Source organism: Natator depressus, chromosome 3 (assembly GCF_965152275.1).
Source record: "Natator depressus isolate rNatDep1 chromosome 3, rNatDep2.hap1, whole genome shotgun sequence".
Lineage (NCBI taxonomy): Eukaryota > Metazoa > Chordata > Testudines > Cheloniidae > Natator > Natator depressus.
In genome coordinates, this window is record NC_134236.1 from 138,671,010 (window position 1) to 138,697,881 (window position 26,872).

Sequence of the window (26,872 nt, forward strand, 5' to 3'; positions counted from 1 at the left end):
AATGCCCTTTTAATAATATAGCCTTCAGTGCTGTGTAAAGGCTGCTGCTTTTCAGCCACAGGCAACTAGATCTGTAAAAGTGAAATAATCCCTATATACACATACTGGACCAAATTGTACATTTCCATAGAAATACCGAGGAGATTGGGGGACTGAAGAAACATGGGAATCTTTAATCTTAGAATCTCTCACGAATCTTTTTCTCCAGAAAAGATGGGCTTGGGGACCAGTGAAGGTGGGCTGCTGCTTTGTCTTCCCTGCCATCTGAGGGCTGTTCTTAGTTCTGCTCTGTGGCAAGGTCATACCCTGCTCTTGATCATAATAACCTCTCCTTTCTCTGGGAGGGGGTATATATAGGCACAGATCCCAATTTCCAAGTTTAATGATGCTTTACGTAGTTTTCATTTTAGCACAGGCATCCCAGTATTTATCCGCCATCTGGAGTGATGGGTGGATAGTGGCAAACCTAGATGGTAAGCACTTTCATCACCCCTTAATCACCATAAAGCGCCACCAGAAGGTCATCTGCAGAGTTTCAGGAAAGGATAATGCAATATGCATCCCCTCTCTGTTTGAGCATCATGTATTCAGCTCACAGGCATCAGGGAGATGATCTGTCCTATAGTTTACAAAATGCTGTACAATTTGGCACTTCAGTGAAGTGTAACTTATTCTTTGGACACACAATTATTTGTAAAGAAGAATAAATAGCATAACAGATGATAATGTTCATAGTGTACTGGGCTTCACCGGAGACAGGACATAAGGAGGACTCCTTCATAGTAAAAATGTACGTACTGTTCTTCGTTTTTTAAAAAAAAGGTTTTTAACCCACTGACAGCTTTGAATGCTAATTATCATCAACTTTTTTTTGTTTTTCCTGCAAGTTAGAAATATGTGGTAGTCTTAAGGTTTAAGTTTCATTCTCAAGCAATGGATGTTTTCACGCTTCGTAATATGAAAATATATATATATATTCTTACAGATATGTAGTCTTCTGCTTGAAACTTGTTGATATGCTCTTGTCATTTGGGATCAAGCCAATTCTAGTATTTGATGGATGTACCCTGCCTTCTAAAAAGGAAGTGGAAAAAGCTCGAAGAGAGTAAGTAATGATCAACTTGCAGACAAATTATACCAGTTGTGTGCTTATGCTTCATATTTTTTAAACTGGTAATTTTGCTGGGCTTATCAAAGATTGCTTTAGTTTCTACACTTCTTACAGTGTGATGTAATTATTTCAACAGTGAGCCCCAAAATACTGTTGAGAGTTTGTTTTTTTAGAATAGAACTTCTCTTTAAAAACTGAAATATTTTATAAATGGGGGAAAAAGCAGATCTTTTGAGCAATAGCTTCTCAGTAACTTGTAATTTGAAACACCTTCTGTAATTATACCTCTGGTTTGTGCAATGAGATCAGAAGTGTAGAATTATTTTATTGCCAGTACAGGTAGTTGGTTATTATTCGTAAGGCTCCGTGTTTGTCACGGATTCCGTGACTTTCCGTGACTTCTCCAGTAGCCCTGTGCAGCTGGCCCAGGAGCTGCCTGAACTGTTCGGGCAGCCCCTGGGTCAGTTGCGCTGGCTGTTACTGGGGCAGTCTCGGGGCCCCCAGCAACAGGAGTTTAGGTATGGGGCTTGGGGCCGTTGCTTAGCTGCGGGGACTCCTCTCCCTCAGCTCCCCTAGCTCCACATGCTGCCTCTGCCAACAGCCAGGCATCGCCCCCGCAGCTCCCATTGGCCATGGTTCCCAGCAAATGGGAGCTGCATAACTGGGGCTTGGGGCGGAGTGGAGGCAGCACGTTGAGCTAGGGCTGGGTAGGGAGCCTGCCTGCGCCCTCCCCCCCAGCACCTGCGTTGCTTCCCCGGGCCGTGACTCACCCCCCGAGCACCTGCACCCCCTTCTCCAGTACCTGCGGCACCCCCCAAGTTTTAGTCAGGGGTATTTTTAGTAAAAGTCATGGACCGGTTACGGGCCCATGGATTTTTGTTTACTGCCCGTGACCTGTCCATGACTTTTACTAAAAATACCCATGACTGAAACTTAGCCTTAATTATTAGTAATGGGTCAACAAGCTGTTGTTCAATCTGCATTACATTAAGATTTGATTCGGGCCTGGGTTTTGGATTCAGATTCTGATTTCATAGTGCTGTTATCTTGTGAGCTGATGTCATTAAATTTTGTCCTGAATTTTTGCAAATATTGCTAGATTAGCCATTTTCATTATTTATTTGCACTCTGGTAGTATCTAGGAGCCATAGTCATGGACCAGGACCCCATTGTGCTATGCGCTGTTCAAATGCAGAACAAACAGATGGTCCCTGCCCCAAGGAGTTTTAAGTCTCATGAGGTCTTTGCCTCTTCAAACCTGGAAAATAGTCAATTTGTGGTATTGGACTCAATCTGGAAGGAAACACAACTCTCTCACAAACCTCTTGTGTCAAACATTTTCATCCTCCTTGAAACCATCTTTAAAACCCTCTTCTTCTGCCCTACTTTGCACTGTTCATCTCAACTCATGTGCTGCCTGCTTCTTCCTCAGTCTCTACATCAATGTGTTACTATTTATAAGCATTACTACAAAATGACTTGTCATTATTTGTATCTGTTTGCACCCCTTTTTCCTACGCCCTTTCATACCTTCATGTTCTTCTTTTGTGTAACATAGTTTGACCTTTTTGGAGAAGAAACCATGTCCATCTTAATCCTTCATAAAGTGTCATGCAAACTATGGTAGTATGTAAATGTGGAATAATAATAATGTATATTGAGGGAGGTGGGTTTTTTTGTTTTATTACCCTGTAGGAAACGACAGGCTAATCTTCTGAAGGGGAAACAATTGCTTCGTGAGGGGAAGTTATCAGAAGCCAGAGACTGTTTTGGGCGCAGTGTCAATGTTACCCATGCGATGGCTCATGAAGTTATTAAGGTAAGTTGTTAATTATATATATATTGTAGGTTTGCAAATGACATCTACCGTTTTTGTTGGCAGCTTCTCCACTATGTTTATATCTTGCTCATTGCTTTTCCTTGCCCATATTTACATGAAACTTGTCTCTCAACATATAATCATGCAAGATGTCCTGATGTATGTGTTCGGCACATTTTTGGCTGTTCAGCACAGCAGACAGATAAATCTACTGTATTCAACTCTGCTTTTCATTATGCCAGACTTCTTTGAATTGGCACGTGACAATCATTCACAGGTATCTTTGCAATTTTAACTAAACCATTGAGTGTACTCCACATTTGACATTTAGCATTAAATCAGTGATACTCAGACCTCAGTGATTCAGGAGCCAAATTAGCGATCGGTATTACCCAAAAGAGCCGCAGTAGCGTGAATTCATTGTTTCATTTACTATAGTACTATATATTCATATTTAAACAGTATGACATGGGAAATCTTATTATTCTCACAGCAAAATGACTGACCAAATATTATTATTTGTCAATAACATATTAGCCAATCAGGATGCTTTTACTTAAACTGGTTAATAATTAAATCACACTGTGTTTTTAATATCATGTGCTGCAAAAAGCTGCAGGAGACACATTAAAGAGCCACTTGTGGCTTGGGTGCCTCAGTCTGGCATAAATAAACGGCAGGGAGGAAATAGTACAGTTTTGTATTTTTAATTTGTTAGCAAACAACTATATATAGGAAAATTATGGATCACTTAAAAAATGGCCCAGGAAATTGATCTTTGAAGTTCTCAGTCATAGCAGAGTTTTAGCAGTCTTCTATTTGTCCAGATGTTCTTTCTTTGAACAGAAAAACTGGTTGGAATGGGAGCATAAACCTTTGTGGTCAGATCAAATGGATGTGGATAGCGTTGGAGGCCAACGTAGGAAATGTTATTTATTAGCAAATGTTTGTTTTTTAAACTGAAATTATTTATTTTTAAACTTTTATGGCTAGATCCTTCAAATGGGTCTGCGTGAGTGGAGCCCCATGGATTTCAATGGGCAGTGTCCCAACACAGTGATTTGCAAGTTTGGGGTTACAAGACTGTAAGATGTTTTTAAGTATTGACTGTTGTTACTATATGCTTACACAGGGTAAAATTTTCAAAACTGCTTAACTTCTATTTTCAAAAGTGACTTAGGAGCCTAAGTGTTATTGAAAGTCAATGGGACTTAGGCTCCTAAGTACTTAAGTCATTTTTGAAAATGAAGAATGTTACTAAGACACTTAGGCACATTTGAAAATTGTATCCACAATGCCTAGCAAAATAAGGCCTACATCTGACCGCAGCCTAGATGCTGCTGCAGTCCAGTAATAATAGTGTTCAATTCTTACATTGTTCTTATACTTGTTTGTGTACAGGCTGCCCGTGCCCAAGGAGTTGATTGTGTTGTTGCTCCATATGAAGCTGATGCTCAGTTGGCCTATCTTAATAAGACTGGCATAGTACAAGCTATAATTACAGAGGACTCGGATCTTCTGGCTTTTGGGTGTAAAAAGGTAATAAAAAATATAAATAGCCCTTACATCTCACTTTACATCTTCAAAGCATTGTACAAACTAATTGTCCATACACACTTGTGAAGTATGTAAGTACAGCTATTGTCTTGTCACAGATAGGGAAACTGAGACACAGAGGTTAAGGGTCAAATTCAATCTTGTTTCTCCATTAAGTGCCACAAACTAATAAATATTTATTTTTAGTAGTGTCCACAATGTAGTACGTGATTTCCAAACAGAGAAAGCAAAATACCTGCACCAAAGATGCTCCTATTCTTGAATATGAACTGAAACAAGCAAAAAACAACAACCCCCCTAATAATTAGTATTAATGTGTGTCCATATTCTAGAAGTAGGAATCTGCAAATAGATGTATGCTCAGATGCCACTGCTGGATCAGGAAGCCTACGCACAAATTTTTGACCACAACACTGACTCTTAGAACCCATCTGAGAATATCCTATCCACGGCTTTTTTGCAGAAGGCCTGTGTAGCAAGCTGTCCTTTGTTCCTTGGCTCCTTTCAAAACACACTCTAACACATGCTTCCTCTACTGGCTGTGGAGTTTCTGGCAGGCCACACTGTACCTTCTAGAATTTAGTCTTCTGAAAGCAAATGTAATAGGCAAGGCAAACATCACAAGCTATTAATGTAATAAATGTTTGAGGGGGAACACCCTTTAGTTCACCAATGTGCATAAAATACAATGAGATGAGAATTAATGTACTACTTGCTCTCTCTTATTTCAAGGTGTTTCTGAAAATTGACAAGTTTGGAAATGGACTAGAGATCGATCAGGCTCGACTAGGAAGGTGTAAACAGCTTGGGGATGTATTTACTGAAGAGAAATTCCGTTACATGTGCATTCTTTCTGGTTGTGACTACCTTCCATCACTTCATGGAATTGGGTTAGCTAAGGCATGCAAGCTATTAAAACTAGCCAATAATCCTGATATTATTAAGGTAATGTATGCTCAGATTTGTATTTTAGGATTTCTAAGACCTTTATATATCACTCACTTTTTTTTTTTTAATCTGAGGGGTTGGATGTCATGAAGGGTATTCTCCTTAACTACCTGCATTTTGTGGAAACTATCAAAGGAAATATTTCACTGATGTTGGAGAATGGTGTATTTCGTTAATAAAACAGCATTGGAGCACTGTTTCTCAACACCTAAATAAAATGAATACTGATTTATTCTGATTCTTCAAGAATATATAGTGCATGTGGACAGGTTTTTCCAAGCCTAAAGGATTGTCCTTCATGCTATCATTTATTTACTCCTGGTGTGTCATTCCCAGAAAACCAGCCCCCAACTTTTAAATTTGTTTCGGACTGTGCTAGAGTCGTCTACTTAAAATGTGGTTCTTCTGTGGAAGAATGATTGATGGAAGAAGTGACATCTTCTTACTCTGCTCCCTATGTGTATTCACGTCTGCTTATTTTTTATCATTTTCATGGGCAAACAATGTGTTTGACACTGTACAAGACATAAAAATGAAGATAGTTCTTTCCCCACAGAGCTTACACCGAAAACAAACCTGGCACATTGAGACATCCAGAGAATAGATTTTTAGCTTGCAAGTGTATTTTCTTCATATTTATATATTAATTTCTTGTGGGCAATATGAAGAAGAGAGTTCTTAAGGAATGATAAACATGGAACCTCGTTATTTTGAAGGCACAATTGCTAGTAGCCCTAATCTAGCAAACCAAAGTTCTGTTAACTTCAGCTGAACTACCCATTTGCTTAAAGTTAAGCACTTGCTTAAGTGCTCTGCCCGATGTGGATCTTTGAGGATTTAAGAAGTGTTATTCTTCTCTTTCACAAATTTTAGTGGTAGCGCATGTATCTAACCTATTTGACTTGCTCATCAAGCTTTCTTAATATCAGAAGGAAATCTTATAGATTTTTCCATTGTTTAATCACAGTTTCCACTGTTTAAGCAAACTAGTATTTAAAAAAAAAAAAAAAAACTAAGTGTACCTATCTTAGCTAAATAGTGAAATTTGCACCTGAAAAGCTGCTGTTGGCTAATATCTCATGGGAAGCATTTCAGCTGTAAATATCATAAGCCAGTAACTAAGCAATAAGGACAGGTTTCAGAGTAGCAGCTGTGTTAGTCTGTATCCGCAAAAAGAACAGGAGTACTTGTGGCACCTTAGAGACTAACAGATTTATTAGAGCATAAGCTTTTGTGGGCTACAGCCCACTTCATCGGATGCATAAAATGGAACATATAGTAAGAAGATATTTATACATACAGAGAACATGAAAAGGTGGAAGTACCCATACCAACTGTAAGAGGCTAATTAAGAGGAGCTATTATCAGCAGGGGAAAAAAAACTTTTGAAGTGCTAATCAAGATGGCTCATTTCAGACAGTTTACAAGAAGGTGTGAGGATACTTAACATGGGGAAATAGATTCAATTAGTGTAATGACTGAGCCATTCCCAGTCTCTGTTCAAACCTAAGTTAATGGTATCTAGTTTGCATATTAATTCCAGTTCAGCAGCTTCTCCTTGGAGTCTGTTTTTGAATCTTTTCTGTTGCCAAATTGCCACCTTTAAGTCTGTCACTGAGTGATTAGAGAGTTGAAGTGTTCTCCTACTGGTTTTTGAATGTTATGATTCCTGATGTTAGATTTGTGTCCGTTTATTCTTTTGCGTAGAGACTGTCCGGTTTGGCCAATGTACATGGCAGAGGGGCATTGCTGACACATGATGGCATATATCACACTGGTAGATGTGCAGGTGAACGAGCCCCTGATGGTGTGGCTAATGTGATTAGGTCCTATGATGGTGTCACTTGAATAAATATGTGGACAGAGTTGGCATCGGGCAATAAGCATACTGATCCAACAGTGTGTGAAACAGCATTCAGATTTCTCATTGCAGTGAGTTACATTCAAAAGTAATTGGAATGAATGCAGAAAACATGCTTCCAAAATATGTTTGGTGTTCTAAACGGAAAAAAAATTAGTTTCTTTGAGGGTAAAATTTTGCCCATATACTAAAATGCATCCTTCTCAAGAAACTTGTCTCAAAACTTAACTACCAATTAACGAATTCAAAGGAACCACCAAAAAAGTACCTAAATCCAATATATATATTGGAGAAACTATTTAAATATTAAGTCAGTATTCTTGTTGATTAAAAATAAATAGCAAAGGATTTCTGAAAGCTTAAGAGCCTTTTTTTTGTCATATATAATAATTTTTAGCTTTGTGTGTTTGAAGGTGGAAGAGAGGAGGGTGAACTAGAATAAAGGATATATTTAGTTATACCTCAGCTTCATCAAACTTGCACTCTAATGCAAAACATTCATGAGGATGGGGTACGTATTGCTAATGGTATCTGTTAGAGATGGAAATGAAAGCCTTGTGGAGAGTTGGAGGGAGTTATTAATAGTGTGGCTGGGAATATGAAGGTGGAAAGGAATGCACAAGTCCCTCTCTGTTAACTTCTTATTTCCCTGCTTTTAAGGTTTTGGACGGATAGAATGTGTCCTGCCACAACCTTAACTGTCACTAAATGTAGGTTTTGTTTGCTAATTTAAAGTGTGTGTTTGTGTTTGTGTGAAGGCTGTTCTATTACATTCCTCCTCCACCCATTCCTTCTGCACTGTGCTAACAGCAGCTTTCCATGTAGTCACAGAGTACTCCTTCTAGGATATCTGGATATAAAATTTCTCTCTACATGTATGTATGTATGTTCTGCTGTGTTTCATCCACTTCTTCTGCCCTGTGCTCAGAACATTTCATATAGTCACAGAGTATCTCCTCAAGAATATCTGGAATACTACTTTTGAAGATATGCATGGTATTGCATCTCCTTTGGTTGGAAGTGATGATAAAGCAATATTTTTGTTGTTGTTGACAGGTTATTAAGAAAATTGGGCAGTACCTGAAGATGAATATAACTGTATCGGAAGAGTACATAGAGGGATTTATTCGAGCCAATAATACTTTCCTTTATCAATTGGTTTTTGACCCAGTCAAGAGGAAGCTTGTTCCTCTGAATGCTTATGATGACAGCGTTGATCCAGAAACACTACTTTATGCAGGGCGGTATCCTTTGTGCACTAGCATATTATGTGGGAAATGGTGTGGCACAGTGGATTTCCTCTCTTCCTTTCCTTTGTAATTTTCTCCATTGTTATACAGGAGGCTTTTGTTTGATCAGTCAGCCTATCAAAAGTTAGTAAGTCTGTCTTCCTTTAACTTTTTAAAGCATTGCTCTCATCAGAAGGAAAAATCTTCCAGTAATTGGAAATACCCTTGGTTCTAAAATCACGAATATGCTTTTTAAAGAAAATGTTCCTTGGCTTAACTTTAGACTGAATTTAGTTTGTTTTTGTTTTTTTAAAGAACTGTCTTGACTTCTTTGAGACAGTGACTACTGTGGGTGATGGTAAGATAATACACATTGTAACTTTCCCATCAACACTTAAGACCCTTTCTGTCATTTGCCTAACCTGTGTGGGGATTATTTACCTGTGAGAGCGGGGGCATTTCCCCATCCTCTGTCTTCCTTTTATAACTCCCAGCATGGTGGAATAAGAAATCCAAGTATGAAGGGAGGGAGTCATTAAGAACTAGCTCCCAACTTTGAAACACCCACCAAGCTGCTGTGGGGCGTGACTGACAGACTTTCATTTTCTTGGGCCACCATTATTTCTCCTGCTGGCTCTCCCTAGTACTAACTAACAACTTCCTTTTTTTTTTTCTTTTTTGGACTGTTTTGTGACTTACCCACACATCCCAGGACTGCCAGATGCTACTACTGAATGAGGTCAGGGGAGAGCAGCATGTGCAGCAGTATATATTCTTCTTTGGACACTAACTGTTTGGATTATTCTAATAACATATTTTAATATAGAAATTAGAGTACGAGTTGTAATTTGTCATACTATTTTGTATTTATAATACAAATATTCAGATGTATATCCCCTTAATTTGATTGACTTAGACATATTGGTGATGATACTGCTTTTCAAATTGCTCTTGGCAATAAAGATATCCATACAATGGAACAAATTGATGACTACAACCCTGAGGCTTCACAGGTAACATTTTTAAAACATTCAACATAGGATTTTGAAATACCTTTGGAATTGCAAGGGAAAGTATGGCTGAATGTTACCTACAGCTGGTCTGGTGTTCTGACAGTTGTATATAGTACAGAAGGAGTCTGGAATAATAGTGAGTCTCAAGCAGCAACAGAATACAAATTTGGGGGTTATTTCCGCTCCGCCCCCGCCCGCCCCTTGATCACTGGTCAAAGACTAGTGCTTTGAAATGTGTTTCTGGATTCTGAAATGTATGTGACACCTCATTTTTTGAAACAATTTTTGCCAATATTTTTAAAAACCTCTCAGTAGTTCCCAAAAGCTTAAATAAAGTTGATATTTATTAGTATCTTTTGTGGTTTCCTCTCCCAGTAATATATAACAATTTAATGCCCATTCTGTCATTGACTGGCCCTGATTCAGGAAAGCACTTAAATCTGTGCTTGCAACCCTTTGAAATCAGTGGGAGTTCAGCATCTGTTTAAAGGCTTTCCTGAATTTGGACTATTAACAGTTTTCTGGGTTCAAGAACCCTCATGAAATTAAGTTGTGGGGAAACATATCAGGTACTGTTTCTGTACTACTTTCTTCACTTAATTATGAGCCATTTTAGGTTCTTTTGAAGGTGAAAACTTTTTTTCCACTAGTGGAAGGTTTTAAAAACAATAGGAAAAAATGGCTTCAATAAATCAAATGAAACTCACTTTAAAAAAGACTTTTTTTTGTCACTATCTTTTTTTTTTCCCCCTCTTCAGTTTGAACATGATTTTAGCAGCTGATTGACCACTCATAAATGACAAGAACTAGAATAATGTGCTTTTTGAATGCTGGGATTTAAACCTTCAGCTCACATAACAATAAAACTAGGGCTGTCAAGCGATTAAAAAAAATAATCACGCTGTTAAACAATAACAGAATACCATTTATTTAAATATTTTTGGATGTTTTCTACATTTTCAAATATATTGATTTCAGTTACAACACAATACAAAGTGTACAGTGCTTACTTTATATTCATTTTGATTACAAGTATTTGCACTGTAAAGAAACACAAGAAATAGTATTTTTCAATTCATCTAATACAAGAACGGTAGTGCAATCTCTTTATCATGAAAGTTGAACATACAAATGTAGAATTATATACAAAAATAACTGCATTCAAAAATAAAACAATGTAAAACTTTAGAGCCTACAAGGCCACTCAGTCCTACTTCTTGTTCAGCCAATTGCTCAGACAAACATGTTTGTTTACATTTGCAGGAGATAACGCTGCCTGCTTCTTGTTTACAATGTCACCTGAAAGTGAAAACAGGCATTCGCATGGCACTGTTGGAGCCGGCCTTGCAAGATGCGCTAAAGATTCATATGTCCCTTCAGGCTTCTACCATCATTCCACAGGACATGCGTCCATGCTGATGATGGGTTCTGCTCGATAACGATCCAAAGCAGAGTGGACTGATGCATGTTCATTTTCATCATCCGAGTCAGATGCCACCAGCAGAAAGTTGATTTTCTCTTTTGGTGCTTCAAGTTCTGTAGTTTCCACATTGGAGTGGGGTTGCTCTTTTAAGACTTCTGAAAGTATGCTCCACACCCCGTCCCTCTCAGATTTTGTAAGGCACTTCAGATTCTTAAACCTTGGTTCGAGTGCTGAAGCTATCTTCAATAATCTCACACTGGTACCTTCTTTGTGTTTTGTCAAATTTGCTGCGAAAGTGTACTTGTGCTGTCATCGTCCGAGACGGCTATAACATGAAATATATGGCAGAATACAGGTAAAACAGAACAGGAGACATACAATTCTCCCCCAAGGAGTTCAGTCACATATTTAATTAACACATTTTTTTTAATGAACATCATTAGTGTGGAAGCATGTCCTCTGGAATGGTGGCCGAAGCATGAAGGGGCATATGAATGTATAGCATATCTGGCACCTAAATACCTTGCAAGGCCGGCTCCAACAGTGCTATGCGAATGCCTGTTTTCGCTTTCAGGTGACATTGTAAATAAGAAGCAGGGAGCAGTATCTCCCATAAATGTAAACAAACTTGTTTGTCTTAGCGATTGGCTGAACAAGAAGTAGGACTGAGTGGCCTTGTAGGCTCTAAAGTTTACATTGTTTTGTTTTTGAGTGCAGTTATCTAACAAAATAAAATCTACATGTGTAAGTTTCACTTTCATGATCAAGAGATTGCACTACAGTCAGTCGTGTAGCTGGGGGGGAGCGGGGCAGCAGCCGCTCCCCCAGCGAGCAGAAGTGGCGTCTTTTTAATTCTTTGACGCCTTTTAAATTTTTACTCAACTGGCAGCGCTCTGGGTCTTCAGCAGTGCTTCAGCGTCGGGTCCTTCACTCGCTCCGGTCTTTGGCGGCATTGCGGTGGCGGGGGGTCCTTCAGTGCCACCGAAGACCGGAGCAAGTGAAGGACCTGATGCTGAGGCACTGCTGAAGACCCGGAGCGCCACCCAAGACCCGGAGCGCCGCCTGACCCACCTCCCAAGACCCGGAGCACCGCCAGGTGAGTACTAGTGGGTGGCGCTTTTTTAATCTCCGCTCCCCCTGTTTTCTCCACCTGGCCACGCCACTGACTACAGTACTTGTATGAGGTGAATTGAAAAATACTGGTTTCAGAATAGCAGCTGTGTTAGTCTGTATTCGCAAAAGCTGTTACCAGCAGGAGAGTGGGGTGGGGGGAGAGAAAACCTTTTGAAGTGATAAACACCCATTTTTTCATGGTCTGTGTGTATAAAAAATCCTCTCTGCATTTTCCACTTTATGCATCCGATGAAGTGAACTGTAGCTCATTAAAGCTTATGCTCAAATAAATTGGTTGGTCTCTAAGGTGCCACAAGTACTCCTTTTCTTTTTGAAAAAAACTATTACTTTTGGTTATCATTTTTACAGTGCAAATATTTGTAATAAAAAATAATGTAAAGTGAGCACTGTACACTTTGTATTCTTTGTAATAGAAATCAACATATTCGAAAATGTAGAAAAACATCCAAAAATATGTAATACTTTTCAATTGGTATTCTATTGTTTAACAGTGTGATTAATTGCAATTAATTTTTGAGTTAATTGCGTGAGTTAACTGTGATTAATCGACATCCCTAAATAAACCCTTTCAAATATACCAATTCTTGTGATGGTAGCTGTTGCAAACATTTTACAATTGAAGTTATAAGGCAGTGGTTCCCAAACTGCGGTTCGTGAACCCCTGGGGGTTCGCGGAACATTAGAGGGGGTTTGCAGAAAAATTTCACTAATGGCAGCCAGAGGACCCCGGGCATCGGAGGCAGCCAGTGGGACCCAGTTGCAGGGTAGACAGCCTGAGCCTCAGGGAGAGCGGGGAAGGGCAGTTGGGGCTGGCAGCCCGAGCCCTGCCCCTGTGAGTGGGGGAGCCAGCAGCCTGAACTCTAGTGCTCCACGCGGGGCTGGCAGCCCAAACCACAGGGAGAGCGGGGCTGGGCAGTTGGGGCTGTCAGCCCAAGCCCCAGTGTTCAGCGGGACCTGCAGCCCGAGCTCAGTTGACGGTGGGGCAATCAACGGGGTCCAGCAGCAGGAGCCCCGCGGAGTGTGGAGAAAATTTAAACTTAAATCCCTGGAAATATTCATTTTGAGGAGGGAATTCACGAGATTTCACAATTTAGTGAAAGGGGTTTGCGGGCTGTTAAAGTTTGGGAACCACTGTTATAAGGGGAAGAAAGATAGTAAATCAAGTGATGTAGTTTCAGGTTGCATTGTTTTATGCACTGCCAGAACTAGAATCTGCTTTATAATGTTCCCAGCTTTCTATGGTGTGCATAACTGTAGTTCTTTGCTCTAATTGTTGGTGAGATAGCAAACCTTATGGTTCCGTGGACCAGTCAAGCTTTTCTGGTGCTAGTTGAGACCTGAATATACCAGGAATTTTCAATCCCTGGATTAAAGTTCTTGCTTGTGGTGCAAAAATCTTTCCACAATCATTATGCATTATATTTCTGAGATAACTTGTCATCAGGAAGTACTTAGAAAGCTAAGGAATGGCACTTGCACACTATAAATGCTGAAAAGGGGCCTACTGACCTTGTTTTGGTCAAAGGAAACATACTTCTTCAGTTTACAAGGGATGGTGGACAGACAAGGAAATAGATTGGTTAGAACATCCAGAACAGATGATCTTCATTGGCATCTTTTGTCATGTGACATCTACAACTAACGTAGGGTGGCCAGAATCACCTGGTCTGAGTAAATGAAGGGAAAGTATCATACATTGGGAATATGCAAAAATAAATCTGTTTATATTCTTCATTTTGATGTAGAAATGTATTGCTTGTGAAAGTGAGGGACTAAATGGTAGTGGAAAGGAAGATGGCATTTTGTCAACTTTTCTCCAAGGTACTGCCAATGCTCTTCCTTCCTTAGCTGAGATGCCCTTTTTCCAGTCCTCGGAAACTCTTCAGCACATATTATTGTACCACATTTTTAGTGGTTTTTATGACTTGGCTGTATGTATTCTGAGGATTACACTGGAATCCCTGCACTTATTTTTATCCTAATAAAAATTTGTACCTGGGTGTCCAGAGAGGAAAAACAGCATCACTTTACTTGGAGTATTACTTAAATCTCTATACTTCTAGTTGTCCTGCACAAACTAAAAATCTTAAGCTGCTTCAAACCATCTGACTTTTTAACATCTATTTCCATATTGGTTCAGAAAAGATTAATTAAAGGCTTACCTATGGAAGTAACTGGTTCAAATATAACTCTAAAAATGTATTGGGATGTCACGTTTGCTGTATTTAACTCAATACAAAATATTTCCTCTAATTGTTTTCATAACAGAAATTTAAATTGTTTTGATTGTTCTGCCTCTTTATATCTGTCTTAGACTAGCAGTCAATCACACCACACTTGAAGGGAAAAGGATGTGGCAACACAAAAATTAATTTATATGGGAAGAATTTTGAAAATGTGGAAATGAGAATAAAATGTGAATGAAGAGCAGATCGGTCTGTCATAGCTGTTGTATAAATGTCAAATCATCCTGATACACTAAAGTGGGGAATCCTAGGTTTAATAAATTTCTCTCCAACAGATGTTTTGTTCTCTTCTTTTTATGTTTTGTAGCCTTCACGGCCAAGAAGTCGTGGCTGGAATGATAGAGCTGCTAGTCAGAAGCCATACTGTGTAAACAGCATTTGGAGCAGAGACTACAAGCCTGGTCATAATACAGACATTACCACATGTACCACTCGTTTGCTAGAGAAATCAACTACCAAAGGCATTGAGAAAATAATTAGTATCAAAGGCCTGAAACTTCCAAGCAAGGAACTACTAGTCAAAAGATCAAGAAGTGGTATGTGTCTCTACACAAAAATTATCAGGACAGAAAGGGAAAAAAGGAGACCCTTTTTTTTAGTTGAGTTGAAGGCTTGAGGTTGAGAGCTCCATCTCCAGTATATTTTTATATGAAGAATTTTAAGTGTGTGTGTGTGTGTGTGTTTAAACGTGTTGCAAGACCGAGGAGACAAAATACTATAACTAAGTAACAATTGGAGTTTTGATTATATATTGGAGTTTTAGGTTTCATCTGATTTGCTTTTGGACTTCCAAAAGTTTAGCCGTTTTGTTAGAAATCTCATCCTGCCAAATTTTTAATTACATTGCTTAAAATTATTTTTAAAAATCTATTTCAAATTATATGGTTTGTTTTTGTTTTATAATGGCTCATAAGGCACTAGAAAATATCCCACCAGTCACAGGGTGGGATGCAGGCAGAGGAGTTCTCAAAAATATTGTATATGCTCCTCCTTACTTTCCATATTCAAGTTCCTTGAGCATTCTGTCTATTCCCACTGCCTAGATGCTCTGTCTTCCAGCTTTCCCATTATATTCTTCAATCTAGCTTCTGCCCTCTGTTCCACTGAAGCTACCCTTACCAAGGTAACTGAGTTATTGCTAGCTAAGTGAAAGTGGCACTTTTCTGTTCTTACTCTGCTTGGTCTATCTCAGGGGTGGCCAACCTGAGCCTGAGAAGGAGCCAGAATTTACCAATGTACATTGCTAAAGAGCCACAGTAATACATCAGCAGCCCACCATCAGCTCCCCCTTCCCAGCACTCACTGGCAGCCGGCCGATGGGCGCCACCCCCTCCTTCCCTGCACCTCCCAATCAGCTCTTTTGTGGCGTGCAGGAGGCTCTGGGGAGGGGGATGGTGGAGAAGCGAGGGCATGGCAGGCTTAGGGGAGGGGGCAGGAAGGGGTGGAGTGGGTGCAGGGCCTGAGGCAGAGCCAGGGGTTGAGCAGTGAGCACCCTCCAGCACATTGGAAAGTTGGCGCCTGTAGCTCCAACCCTGGAGTCGGTGCCTATACAAGGAGCCGCATATTAACTTCTGAAGAGCCGCATGTGGCTCCAGAGCCACAGGTTGGCAACCCCTGGTCTATCTGGTGTCTTCAGTGGAGTTGTCTCCTCTGCTTCTGTCAAGGCTGATTCCCCACTCTGGCACTTTGCGTGCAGAAGATGGGGGGCCTGCAAGGATTCTAAAAATTAATACTGGCCACTCCAGGCTTGTATTAAACTCCCAAGATTACAGCTTCTCTCTGACCTTGGAATGGTAAATGCTGACAGCACCCAAGTGCAGAGCCCCTTTAAGAGCCCAGGAAGGCACACTTGGGAATTCCTTCCTGTGGGGTACTTTCAAGCCCTTTCACCCCCCCCTCCGGGGAAGGGCTGAGAAGGGAAAACAAAGGAAATCAGCTGTTGCCCCCAGCTAATTAAACGTGCACAAACCTCTTAGCTATTGGTAGATTTAAAAAAAAAAGTAACTACAAGGATTAAGCATCAAGAATAGCTCTCTTGTGGTCCAGCTTAAAGGTTACAACAAAACAAAAGCACCCGGGGTTAGCACAGAGGAGTCACAAGCCATAAAGAGAACCTAATCACGTCTTCCTAGACATTTCCTGATCTACTTACATATCTGGGGTTTCAAATGAGTGGTTTCTAGATATGATACCGAGGATTTTTCATACGTGGCCCCATGCTTCTTGCAGCATAGCTCTGCCCTGTCTGCTTCTCCCCTAGAAAACAACCACAGACAGACAAAAGGGGAGTCTTGTTTCAATTTTAAAAAGTTCTAGCTTTCCCATTGGCACTTTTGGCCAGGTGCCAACTCGCTTCCTTTTACCTGTGCATAGCAGTGAGACTTTTTAACCCTTTACAGGTAGAGCAATTAGAGAACAGCTACTAAGAGGGTTTTTATAGTTACTGGATGGCTAGGTGCCCATAAAAGGGAGCTACCCCACTCCCCCTCATTTATCACAGCTTCAGCCTCTTCCTGTCCATGTCTCTAAGCCTTTGTCATTTCTTGCCTTGACTACTGTGACATTCTTCCCTCCAGCTTCTCTCATCTCTGGGTTGTCACAAATTCTGCTTCCTAGGTAGATTTACTCCCACTTCTTGCACCTTTTTACTGGTCTGTTTTTGCTTACTGTTTCAAACTCAAGATCCTTTTCCTAACTTTCAAGGCCTTACATAATCTTGCCCTGTTTAAGTCTCAGCCCTTATTAGCTCCACGTACTTCTCTCAGTGCTGTCTCTATTGCTTACTTTGTCCCTTTCTTGGTTTTAGACCCCCTGTCATGCTTGGAACAGGCTTTCAGTATTTGTTATCCAAGCACATGACCTCTTTTTCTCTTCAGTGCCGTTTCTTTCAGTGATCCTTTCTACCTTGTTTTCCTCACTAATTGTTTCCTCGTGCCCTCCTTTTTTTAAACTGTTGTCCCCGCCTCTCTGTTTATATACTCAGTGAAGCAGGTATTGCTTCTTACTCTGAGAAAATAGTCTGCATGTGCAGTGTTTTTATAAATAATGAGGAGGAGGAGGAGTAGTAATTTTGGAATTTTATCCTAATATGATTTGTGGAAACAAGCCACTTGGTAGTGCGTTACTTGTCTAATATGTGTTCTTACAAGTATAAATTTACTAGCCAACATTTGTGTTAAATACCATAATCTCCTAAATGTCTACACCATTCTGAAATTAACAGCATTTCAGGTTTGTTACAATGGTAAATGGCATAATGTTCAATTTAGCTCATTTCTTACCAGCTGGGAGAGTTCATTCTACAGGGCATTTCTACAGTGATATTAAACTTAATGAGAACTGTATTCTTTCTATTTAGAAGAGGTGTCGGATGGAGATCTGTTGAGTCAGTATTCATTTTCAAAAGCAAAAAAGCCCAAGAAAGAAAACAGTGAAGATGGTGAGCCACAGAAGTGTCTCTCTGCAGTGTCACCGATTCATGCTTCAGGGGACTCTTTCAGTAAAGAGAGCTCAAACACCCAACCTAAAGTCAGGAACAAATTTGCTTCCTTTCTGCAGAGGAAAAATGAAGAGAGCGGTGCTATTGTTGTTCCAGGGACTAGAAGCAGGCATGTTTAAATCACCGTTTTAATGAGTAATATAATATTAAAAATGTCAAGATTAAATTCTTATGAAATACTAAGAGTTTAACACTGCAGTTTTCCTACTTTTACTGTTCATTATGTGTATTACAAAAGTGCCTGAAAACTCCCAATGGAGATCAGAGACCCCTTATATTAGGCATGGTACAGACACATAGTGAGAGACAGTTCCCACCCCCAAAGAGCTTACAATGTCAATAGATGTACAAAAGGTGGGAGCAGAAACCATTGAACAAAAGGTAAAGTGACTTCCCCAAGGTCAAAGCAGAGGAGGAGTGAAACCAGAAACAGAACCCAGGTCTCCTGACTCTTCATCCAGTGTCCTATCTACTGAACCACGCTTCCTCCTTAAGCATTGGGCTTAGTGTGAAGACCATGATGTGTATTAACTGCATTTAGTGATGCAATGTTGTTTGAATGTGTTTCAGCTCTTTTTTATGAATTCATTCGTCTGTAGGATTCTGTAGAAGAGTGGAAAATCCCAATTGACTTTGGTTTCATATTGTTTAAATTCCTTCATTTTAAGATTGTGTTTTTTATATGTAAGGTTAACGGAATATTGACGCCAATCCAACTTCTACTCTTGTCTTCCATCGGCTTGTAGTGTGCTGAGTAGTTTAGGAGGATATAAAGTGGGACAATACAAGGATTCTAAAGTCTCCCAGCCAGGTTTCATGGATGCAGGCTACATCCAGAACCTAATCAGTCTGACTTTCTGAGGCTTGTTTGCACCTATTTGCATGCATTTCTTAAAGTAGACAATGTGTGGCTGCAGTGAACTGGCATTACACATCTGATGCTGGGCTTTCTTGCCGTATTTGTATGCTTATTTCTTCCTGTTAATTCTGGAAAAGAAGGGGAAGTCAGCCTAACTTACTAGGGGCATATAGTTAAGTGTCTAGTTTTTACTGTAACTGCAGAGTACTGCAAGACTGCTGTAAAACAGAATTATTTTTCTTCTGTCAGTCTTCCATGCTATAATACTCTATAGATATAAAAGTTTATTAGCAATTGATGGTATTTAATTTCCAGATTATGCAATAGCTATTCTAAAAATAGCTGAAGTGTTATACCAGGGATAGAAGCAATTCATCCTGGAAGAGCATATTCACTACCTACTTGATTATGAGCTTTTCAAAGAGAGGCACATAAAATGAGAAGACTGTTATGCATAGTTGATATCAAAGCAAACCATTTTAACTTATAAATTGTATTACTTCACTTAAATGTTGGAGAACCATGTTTCAGAAAAAGTTCTTAAAACATGTATCAGTGAGGTCCTGTGGCTCTGCTAGGCTGTACAAGAGCTAGAATTGCACAGCATCCAGCTTTGACATCTCACCCCAGAAACCAGGATTTGCCAGTTGTTTTCCCCCAAGGTGGAGCTCGGTTTCAGAGAGAGCTTAAATGAGGCTGTGGCAACAGTCCCTAGTAGTAACTGCCAAAGTTGAAAGGGCTGGATGAAGTCTAGCTCACTCCTGTAGTAATCTCATACAAAGTTATCCATCAGTTAAGTATGTATATGGCTCCTATTGGCAAAATGTCTGAGCTACTTACATTCATTAATGATATCATATTTCACAGGGCATTAGAGAAGTATTATTCTCATTTTACAAGTAGAGAACTGTAGCACAGAAAGATTAAGGCCCTACTTCTGAAAACATTTACACATGTGCATAACTTTAAGCATGAGTAGTTCCATTGAAGTCAATGGAGCTATTTGCATCTTTGAAGTTAAGCATGTACATAAATGTTTGCAGGGTCGGGGTCCTAGTGTCTTGCCCACGGTCACACACAAGTCTGCAACAAAGTTGGGAATTGAACCAAGGTCTCACCTCATGTCTTAACCACAAAAACGGTTAGCCTGCCTGTCCCCACTATCTCTGCCACACTAGGGTGGCAGGTCTAGCTAAGAAGGAGGGTTGGCTGTCAGTAGCTCCATCTTACAGCTTACCCAGTATTGTTGGGGCCAGGGCATGAGAGAGGAGGTAGACCTGTTAGTCTGAGAGGAGTATGATGCTGCAGTGGCCTTGTTTGTTTGCAAACCTCACTGGGGCTTCTCCTCAAAATTCAGATTCACGTAGTTCTAATAGCATGACTGAAAGGGCAGACAGTGACTGGTATTGCTGCTGCTTCCATTGAGCTAGAACCTATAAAGCTGTAAATAATACTTCCAAAACAAAATTGCTGTGATTGTGAAAATGACACTTTCATTTGAAAAATTGATAACTTTTTTCCCTCCACCTCTTTATCCCTTGTATCTTTCATTTTATGTATGTTAGGTTCTTCTGCCATGCCACCAATATGGTTGATTGTACAACAAAGAATGAAACTGCCCAACCATCACAGGATGTCAAGTTGGATTGTCAGGCCCCGGAAACTAAAAGTATAACAGAAGATCCTGTTCCTCAGTGTTCAGAGACTGGGAAATTTACAAGAACTATCTCATCATCCCCTGTGGAAACACAGAGAAGTTGTTTCAGTTGGTCTGGAAGCCTTGGAGAGAGTCCTGGGACACCCAGCCCATCTCCTGGCGTGCTGCTGTTACAGCAGTTTCACCGACAGAGAAACAGTCAAAGGGTGTCCCAAGGTTGTGAGATATCTAGATTACATACTGTCAGCAATGCAGGAGGTGATGAGTCAGATGAAGAATCCTCCCCCTTACTGGAAATGGAGTGTTCTTTGCAGTCTCAAGGGTCTAGTGAGCTATCAGAAAGCAGCTTGGACTTCTCAAGAATATCGCAGGTGTCTAACAAAGACTCAGAAGCAGAAGTAAGAAAATTAGCTTTGTTTCAATTCAGCTGTACTGGTAATGTGGGCTAATTCATCAGGGTTTAGGGTAATATTTTCAGTACTGTCTCAGGCGTTTGCAAACAGGTCACATTAATTAAAGTAGTGATCCATCTGACTTTCCTCTTCAAAATAATGCCCTATGAATACGTTAATTTCTAATGACAAAAGCTACTTCTCTGTATGGTGGACATGTCCGTGCAGCATGGATTGGCATATTAGTTTGACATTTGGCTCTTTGAGTCAGTCCTTTAATTTTCATAGAGTCTCAGATTCTAAGCCAGGAGAGACCATTGTGATCTAGTCTGACCTCTATTATGCAGGCTATAAAACTTCCCCCAAAATAATTCCTAGCTTTAGTTTATATTTTCAGTTTTTCCATTGCTGCTCATGCAAAGAGTAAGATTAAGACGACTAATGCATTTAGATTTCTGAATCTGCTTTTACCAGTGACTGAAGAAGTCCCTTTCAATGTGCATATATTTATACAGTATTGCTCAGTGAAAACAAGCAGAGGCTCTCAGGGAAGCTTTTAAAATGTTGAAAAATGTTGTAAACTGAGTAAGTGGGTGTGTGTGTATACACATACATAATATGTAAATTGTGTTGTTATGAAAAAGCCAGTTTTAAAACCTAAATGATGTAAAATATTTTTTTTTCCCCAAAGGAATCTGACTCCACACTAAAGCAAGGTGATGATCCAAGTTCTCAAAGCTCTCCCCCGTTTTCCACTGTATGCACTGAAAGAAAGCATACACTGCTAAGGAGCAAGGTATAACCTTTCTTTAATTTTAATGTATGATCCACTGAATTTTGAAGATCAAAGTCTTGGGTAAACCACTACACTCACTCATTGTAAAACTTTAGTCAGGTTGGGTCTCAGGCACTATTATATGCTAACCAGAGAAGGCATGACAGCACTTCTCTAACTTGTCATTCCTGATGCTCATTCGTACTACAAATGCAGCTGAAACAGGGGACCTGGTTATAAACCCTGGTTAGAACCATTAACATGACCGTAGTTTGCTGTGGGATTTTAACCACGCTGCTGTTTACCATGTTCCTTCACTAAAGTCCAGGACATTTCTAAGATTTTAACTGGTTTAAAGAACCTTAAGTTCCTATGTATATTAGAAATTACAGCTACATTGTAAATGAATAGACAAGCAATCGATAAACAGAGCTTTGCCTGGTTTTACTGATAAGTGTGAACAAGACCATATAATTTTTTCTTCCCCTGCACACCCTCCACCCCAGCCAGAAAAGTACTCCCAAGGTATCTTCGGCTAGAATAGACATAGCCTTAGTTTTCACTAATTTTTAGTAAGGAACTCTTTTATAAATATTAAAAAATCACAAGTATCCGTACACCACAGCAGTGTTGCATGCACTCCTTGTAATAATAGTGACACCTTGTGGTTATTGGGTTGTTTTCCATGTAAAGAAATTTTAACTTTTCCTTACCTTCTGAAATATTCTCTAGTCTGTTTCTTGCTTTTTTTCAAAATTTTGATGTGTACTTTTCATTAGAATGACATATGGTTCTTTGAGGAGAGTGCAGGTTGTGGAATGGTTAGGGCACTAGCCTGGGAGTTGGGAGATCTGGGTTCAATTCCATTCTTCCAGATTTCCTGTGTGACTTAATCTCTATGTGCCTCAGTTCCCCATCTGTAGAACAGGGGCAGTAATACTTCCTTGTCTCTCAGAACTGTTATGAGGATAAATGCATTAAAGATTGTGCAGAAGCCACATAAGTACCTTTGATCTAACATATCCAAAAAGTTTCAGGAAACTCAGGGTCCCTTGGTGTTGGTGGTACAGTAATGTTTTACTGATCGGTGAACAGAGACAAAACCTAATTAATGAGGATGAGTATGGTGTAAGACCATGAATTTATGAAAAAATCAGTCCCATTATGAGGGTGTTAAGATATTACCATTATTCTGCTGTGGTTGGGCTGAAAGTAGAGTTTGTATAACACCACTGTTATACTTTTCAAAGCAATTTTGCATCCTTGTTGCTTAAAACAATTTTTTATTGATTTTTTTGGGGGGGGGAATCTTCAGGATGGACAAATTGAGAATCCCTGATACCTTCCAGTTCCATAAAATATTCTTGCACCCTTCTTCTAATACCGTTTGCCACATGACTTTGCAACCTGAATAACTTTTTTAATACAGTTTATTTGTATGCAATTACATATATGTAGTCCTGAATATCAGTCTCTTGAACAGTTTAGATATTCCTCCTTGTGAATACTAAATTATCATTTTACAGGACTGATCAGATTTGTGTATTTTTTGATAGGGAACTCAAATGAAAGTGAAAGAATTGGGAAGAAAGAAAGTTGTTATAGATGAATTCTAAAAATCCTAGTGCTCAAAGCTTTAAATTATTTTCATTGCTTTGTCACAAGCATAACATTCAGTAATTCATTTGACTGACACTAGTAAAACATCATTAGTTTCTAAAAATAGGTGATTTTCTAACTGAAACTGAGGGAAATACCTTGTGTGAGAACTATTTTGGCCCTCTTTATGGCGGATAAAGATTAATTAATCACTGGACTGGAAGTGAGTGGTTGTGTAGGGACCAGTGATCATGCCCTAATTATAGTCAGAATAGCCAGAGGACAGTTCCACCCCAAAAAATATATACTTGCTGCTTCAAAAGGGCTAATATCCCAAAGCTGAGGAAAAATTATTAGGAGAAAAATGTAGACAGAAAAATGTGAATGAAAATTGAGAGCTCTTTAAGAAGAGTTTTTATTAGCTGACCAAAAGGTATGATTCACAATGGAGAAAGAGGGCAACTTTGGCTAAAAGTCCATCATGGTTCAGTAGCAAGAGAAGGCAGCAATTAGAAATAAAAATATATGTATAACAAATGAGAAATTAGGCAGAATTTTTTTTAACCGTGAGGGTGATTAACTAGCAAGGGAAGGGGTGGATTCTTCATCTCTTGATGTCCTCAAAGCAAGTTGAGTGCCTTTCTGTATGCACAAGCAAACACTACTTACATTCTCCAGCAAAACAATTTTATTTATTTTAACCCTTGCGTAAAATAAATACAATTGTCCAGCATAGCCCATATTGTTTGCTCATGATCATTTCTGCCAGAGCTTTATAATTTAGTATTTATACCCACAGGTTCCTGGTTTACAGAGATCCAATTTTGTAAGATCACATGTTGTGACAAAACTCAAGCCACTGATGCCAGCTAAAGTCAGTGGGTTGAGCAAGAAACTACTAAGTGCACAGAAGAAAAATCATCACAATGCTGAAAATAAGCCAGGACTGCAGGTCACAATCAGTGATCTCTGGAAAAACTTCCAATTTAGAAGGTGAGTTGCTTTAACTCTTCACTCCAGAGATTAATTTATTTTCTCCCCCCACCTGCCCTGGTTTTCTCCCTAGCCCCTTTGGAATTGTGTGGAGAAATAACAGCATTTCTGTACTCTGAATATACCCTGAAGGTGTGAGAAGAAGGTTTGGGGGTTTTTTGATCACTGTATGTACAGGCACACAGTGGAAAAACATTCCCACTTGTCTCTACAGACGTGAGGCTTTGCCTCTTTTCTCCCAATGTCAGTGTAGAGCCTGCTGGTGTGCATACAGAGCTCCCTAGTGTGCTTTCGTATAATGCAGTACTACAGGGGTTGGCAGCCTTCAGCACATGGCCCATCAGGGTAATCTGCTGGCGGGCCGCGAGACATTTTGTTCACGTTGACTGTCCGCAGCTCCCAGTGGCTACGGTTCTCATCAAAAGTAGTTATGGACTTCCATTTAAACCATCTGCCAATATTCTTCCCTAAACCACATTCTAATAAAGGAGAGACGAGGCTTTGTACTTGTAGGGCATGTTTATAGGGCCCTATCCTTTAATTTGGAGAGGCCCAAATCCTTTTGATCTTCCCCTAAGTTATTTGTAGCATTTGCTGACAGAATGAGGAGTCAGACGTTGGCACGGAGACTATCCAAGTGGTTTTGAGTTCTGGTACAAATTAGTTAGTTTAGCTCCCCCAGCTCAGATTAAGAGCTCACTCCACTAGGGCTCTGGCACCTTCTTCAGCCTCCTTACAAAGCATACCCCTGTCAGACATCTGCAAAGCAACTACTCGAGGTTCAATCCCTACTGTCAATAAACATTACTACTTGGTAGATGCGGCGAGGGTCTGATGCTTCCTTTGTCAGAACTGATACATAATATTTTTTTTTTTTTTTTAATTAAGTAGACTCAGGACGTATACCACTTTCACACCATATCACTGTTGGTAAATCCCCAAGTGTGTAATACATTTGGACAAGCACTCAAAGGAAGAAAAGCTACTTGGCATGACAGTAAATGGAGTTATCTGACATATGTTGTCTATATGTGTTCCATGACCCACCCTCCTCCTTCACTAGTATGGAGTCCATCTGGATTCTGTTGAGGTGAAGGAATTGAGTGGCAATTGGACTAGCTCCACTCTTTATGCCCTTGGTACTGAAGCACAAGGACAATTAAGGTGGATGCATGAACCCAACAGACACTGTGGGCCAAAAGACTTTAGTCTGAAGTGTAGAGGTCCATGGACACCAAGGGTGGAATACATATGGACAACACATTTCCAAGAACTCTAGTTACTGTAGGATAAGTAACTTTTTTCTTTTTCCTCAGAGGACAGCTGGAGAAGAGAGTTGAAGTAACTTGCCCAGTGTATTCAGCAAATCAGTGGCAAAACTGGGATTAAAACTCTGGGCTTCCTGAGTTCCAACCTTGTGCTCATTCCTCTATTTCTTCATACTTGCATACATATTATAGTTCTGTGATTAGAAAATGCAACATGCATAATTGTACATGCTTGTCTTCTTTTTTTTCCAGAGACTCTGAAAAGCTCCCCTCTTGTAAAAAATCATCGGACCCATTGTCTCCAATCAAAGATAATATCCAGCTTACTCCAGAAACAGAAGAGGAAATCTTCAATCAACTTGAGTATAGTCATGTTCAGAGAGCAATATTCCAATGAACTGATGTCATTTGCTTAGGCAGCTCTCTATTGCATGGTGGGTTACATTTTAATCATTGCACATATATTGTTGGGGGACAGAGTAAGATGAATTGTTTCTGGACATCATATACTAATATAAAAAGACTATATTTTGGATGTGAGCTGTATATTTGTCTGAATATAGGGTTTTTTGTCATCTTTTATATAAAGTGAAATGAAAGGTACAGTTTTATACTGACTAGAATAAAACCTTTTCAATATTACATAATGTGATTTTTTTTCTCATTTAAATGCCAATAGGAAACTTCTGTTCAAACTAATTTTTAAAAACTGTCCTTCAAAATAAAATGCTTAAGTTGCATATACAATTTTATTCTAGATCTTAACCTCCCCAAGCATGTGCTGTGCCTCTCTGTGCAAATACCAGAGCCAGTTCAGATTTGCTCCGGAGTTAGTCTCATTCCTTCTGCCCACCTGTCAGGTCTTCTGCTCCAGCAATGCCAAGCTGTCAGGGTTCCCTTCCCACTCTGAACTCTGGAGTACAGATGTGGGGACCTGCACGAAAGACCCCCTAAACTTATTTCTACCAGCTTAGGTTAAAAACTTCCCCAAGACACACATCCTTTCCCTTTCCTTGGATGGTATTGCTGCCACCACCAAGTGATTTAGACAAAAATTCAGGAAGGAACAGTTGGAGTCCCTGTTTCCCCAAAATATTCCCCCAATCCCCTTCACCCCTTTTCCTGGGGAAGCTTGAGAATAATATACTAACCAATTGGTTACAATGTGAGCACAGACCAAACCCCTGGGTTTTTAGGACACTGAAAATCAATCAGGTTCTTAACAGAAGACTATTATTTAAAAAAAGTAAAAGAATCACACTTGCAAAATCAGGATGGAAGGTAACTTTACAGGGTAAATAAAAAGATTTAAAACACAGAGGATTCCCCTTTGACTTTGCTTTCCAGTTACAAAACAGGAATGAAATTACCTCTTAGCATAAGGAAAATTCGCAAGCTAAAACAAAAGATAATCTAACTCATTTCCTTGTCTTACTTACAATTTTTGTAATCTTAGATGCTCATTTGAGGTATGTTTTCAGGAGATGTT

The 26,872-nt window shown here is 39.7% G+C and overlaps 1 protein-coding gene across 4 annotated transcripts in view; it reads left to right on the forward strand.

Annotated features, from left to right (window-relative positions):
- EXO1 (exonuclease 1) overlaps positions 1-26,872 on the forward strand; it is a 34,690-nt gene that overhangs the window by 1,837 nt on the left and 5,981 nt on the right. For 2 of the 4 annotated variants that reach the window (XM_074947059.1, XM_074947058.1), the window contains exons 3-14: positions 986-1,105; positions 2,807-2,930; positions 4,332-4,469; positions 5,220-5,432; positions 8,353-8,540; positions 9,442-9,538; positions 14,649-14,877; positions 17,700-17,949; positions 20,265-20,754; positions 21,440-21,544; positions 23,922-24,115; positions 25,636-25,906. In XM_074947059.1, coding sequence (XP_074803160.1) covers positions 986-1,105; positions 2,807-2,930; positions 4,332-4,469; positions 5,220-5,432; positions 8,353-8,540; positions 9,442-9,538; positions 14,649-14,877; positions 17,700-17,949; positions 20,265-20,754; positions 21,440-21,544; positions 23,922-24,115; positions 25,636-25,780 — 2,293 coding nt within the window. In that variant the 3' untranslated portion in view covers positions 25,781-25,906. Of the gene's footprint in view, positions 1-985; positions 1,106-2,806; positions 2,931-4,331; positions 4,470-5,219; positions 5,433-8,352; positions 8,541-9,441; positions 9,539-14,648; positions 14,878-17,699; positions 17,950-20,264; positions 20,755-21,439; positions 21,545-23,921; positions 24,116-25,635; positions 25,907-26,872 lie in introns of those variants that run through there. The other 2 variants (XM_074947060.1, XM_074947061.1) reach the window with 2 other exon arrangements.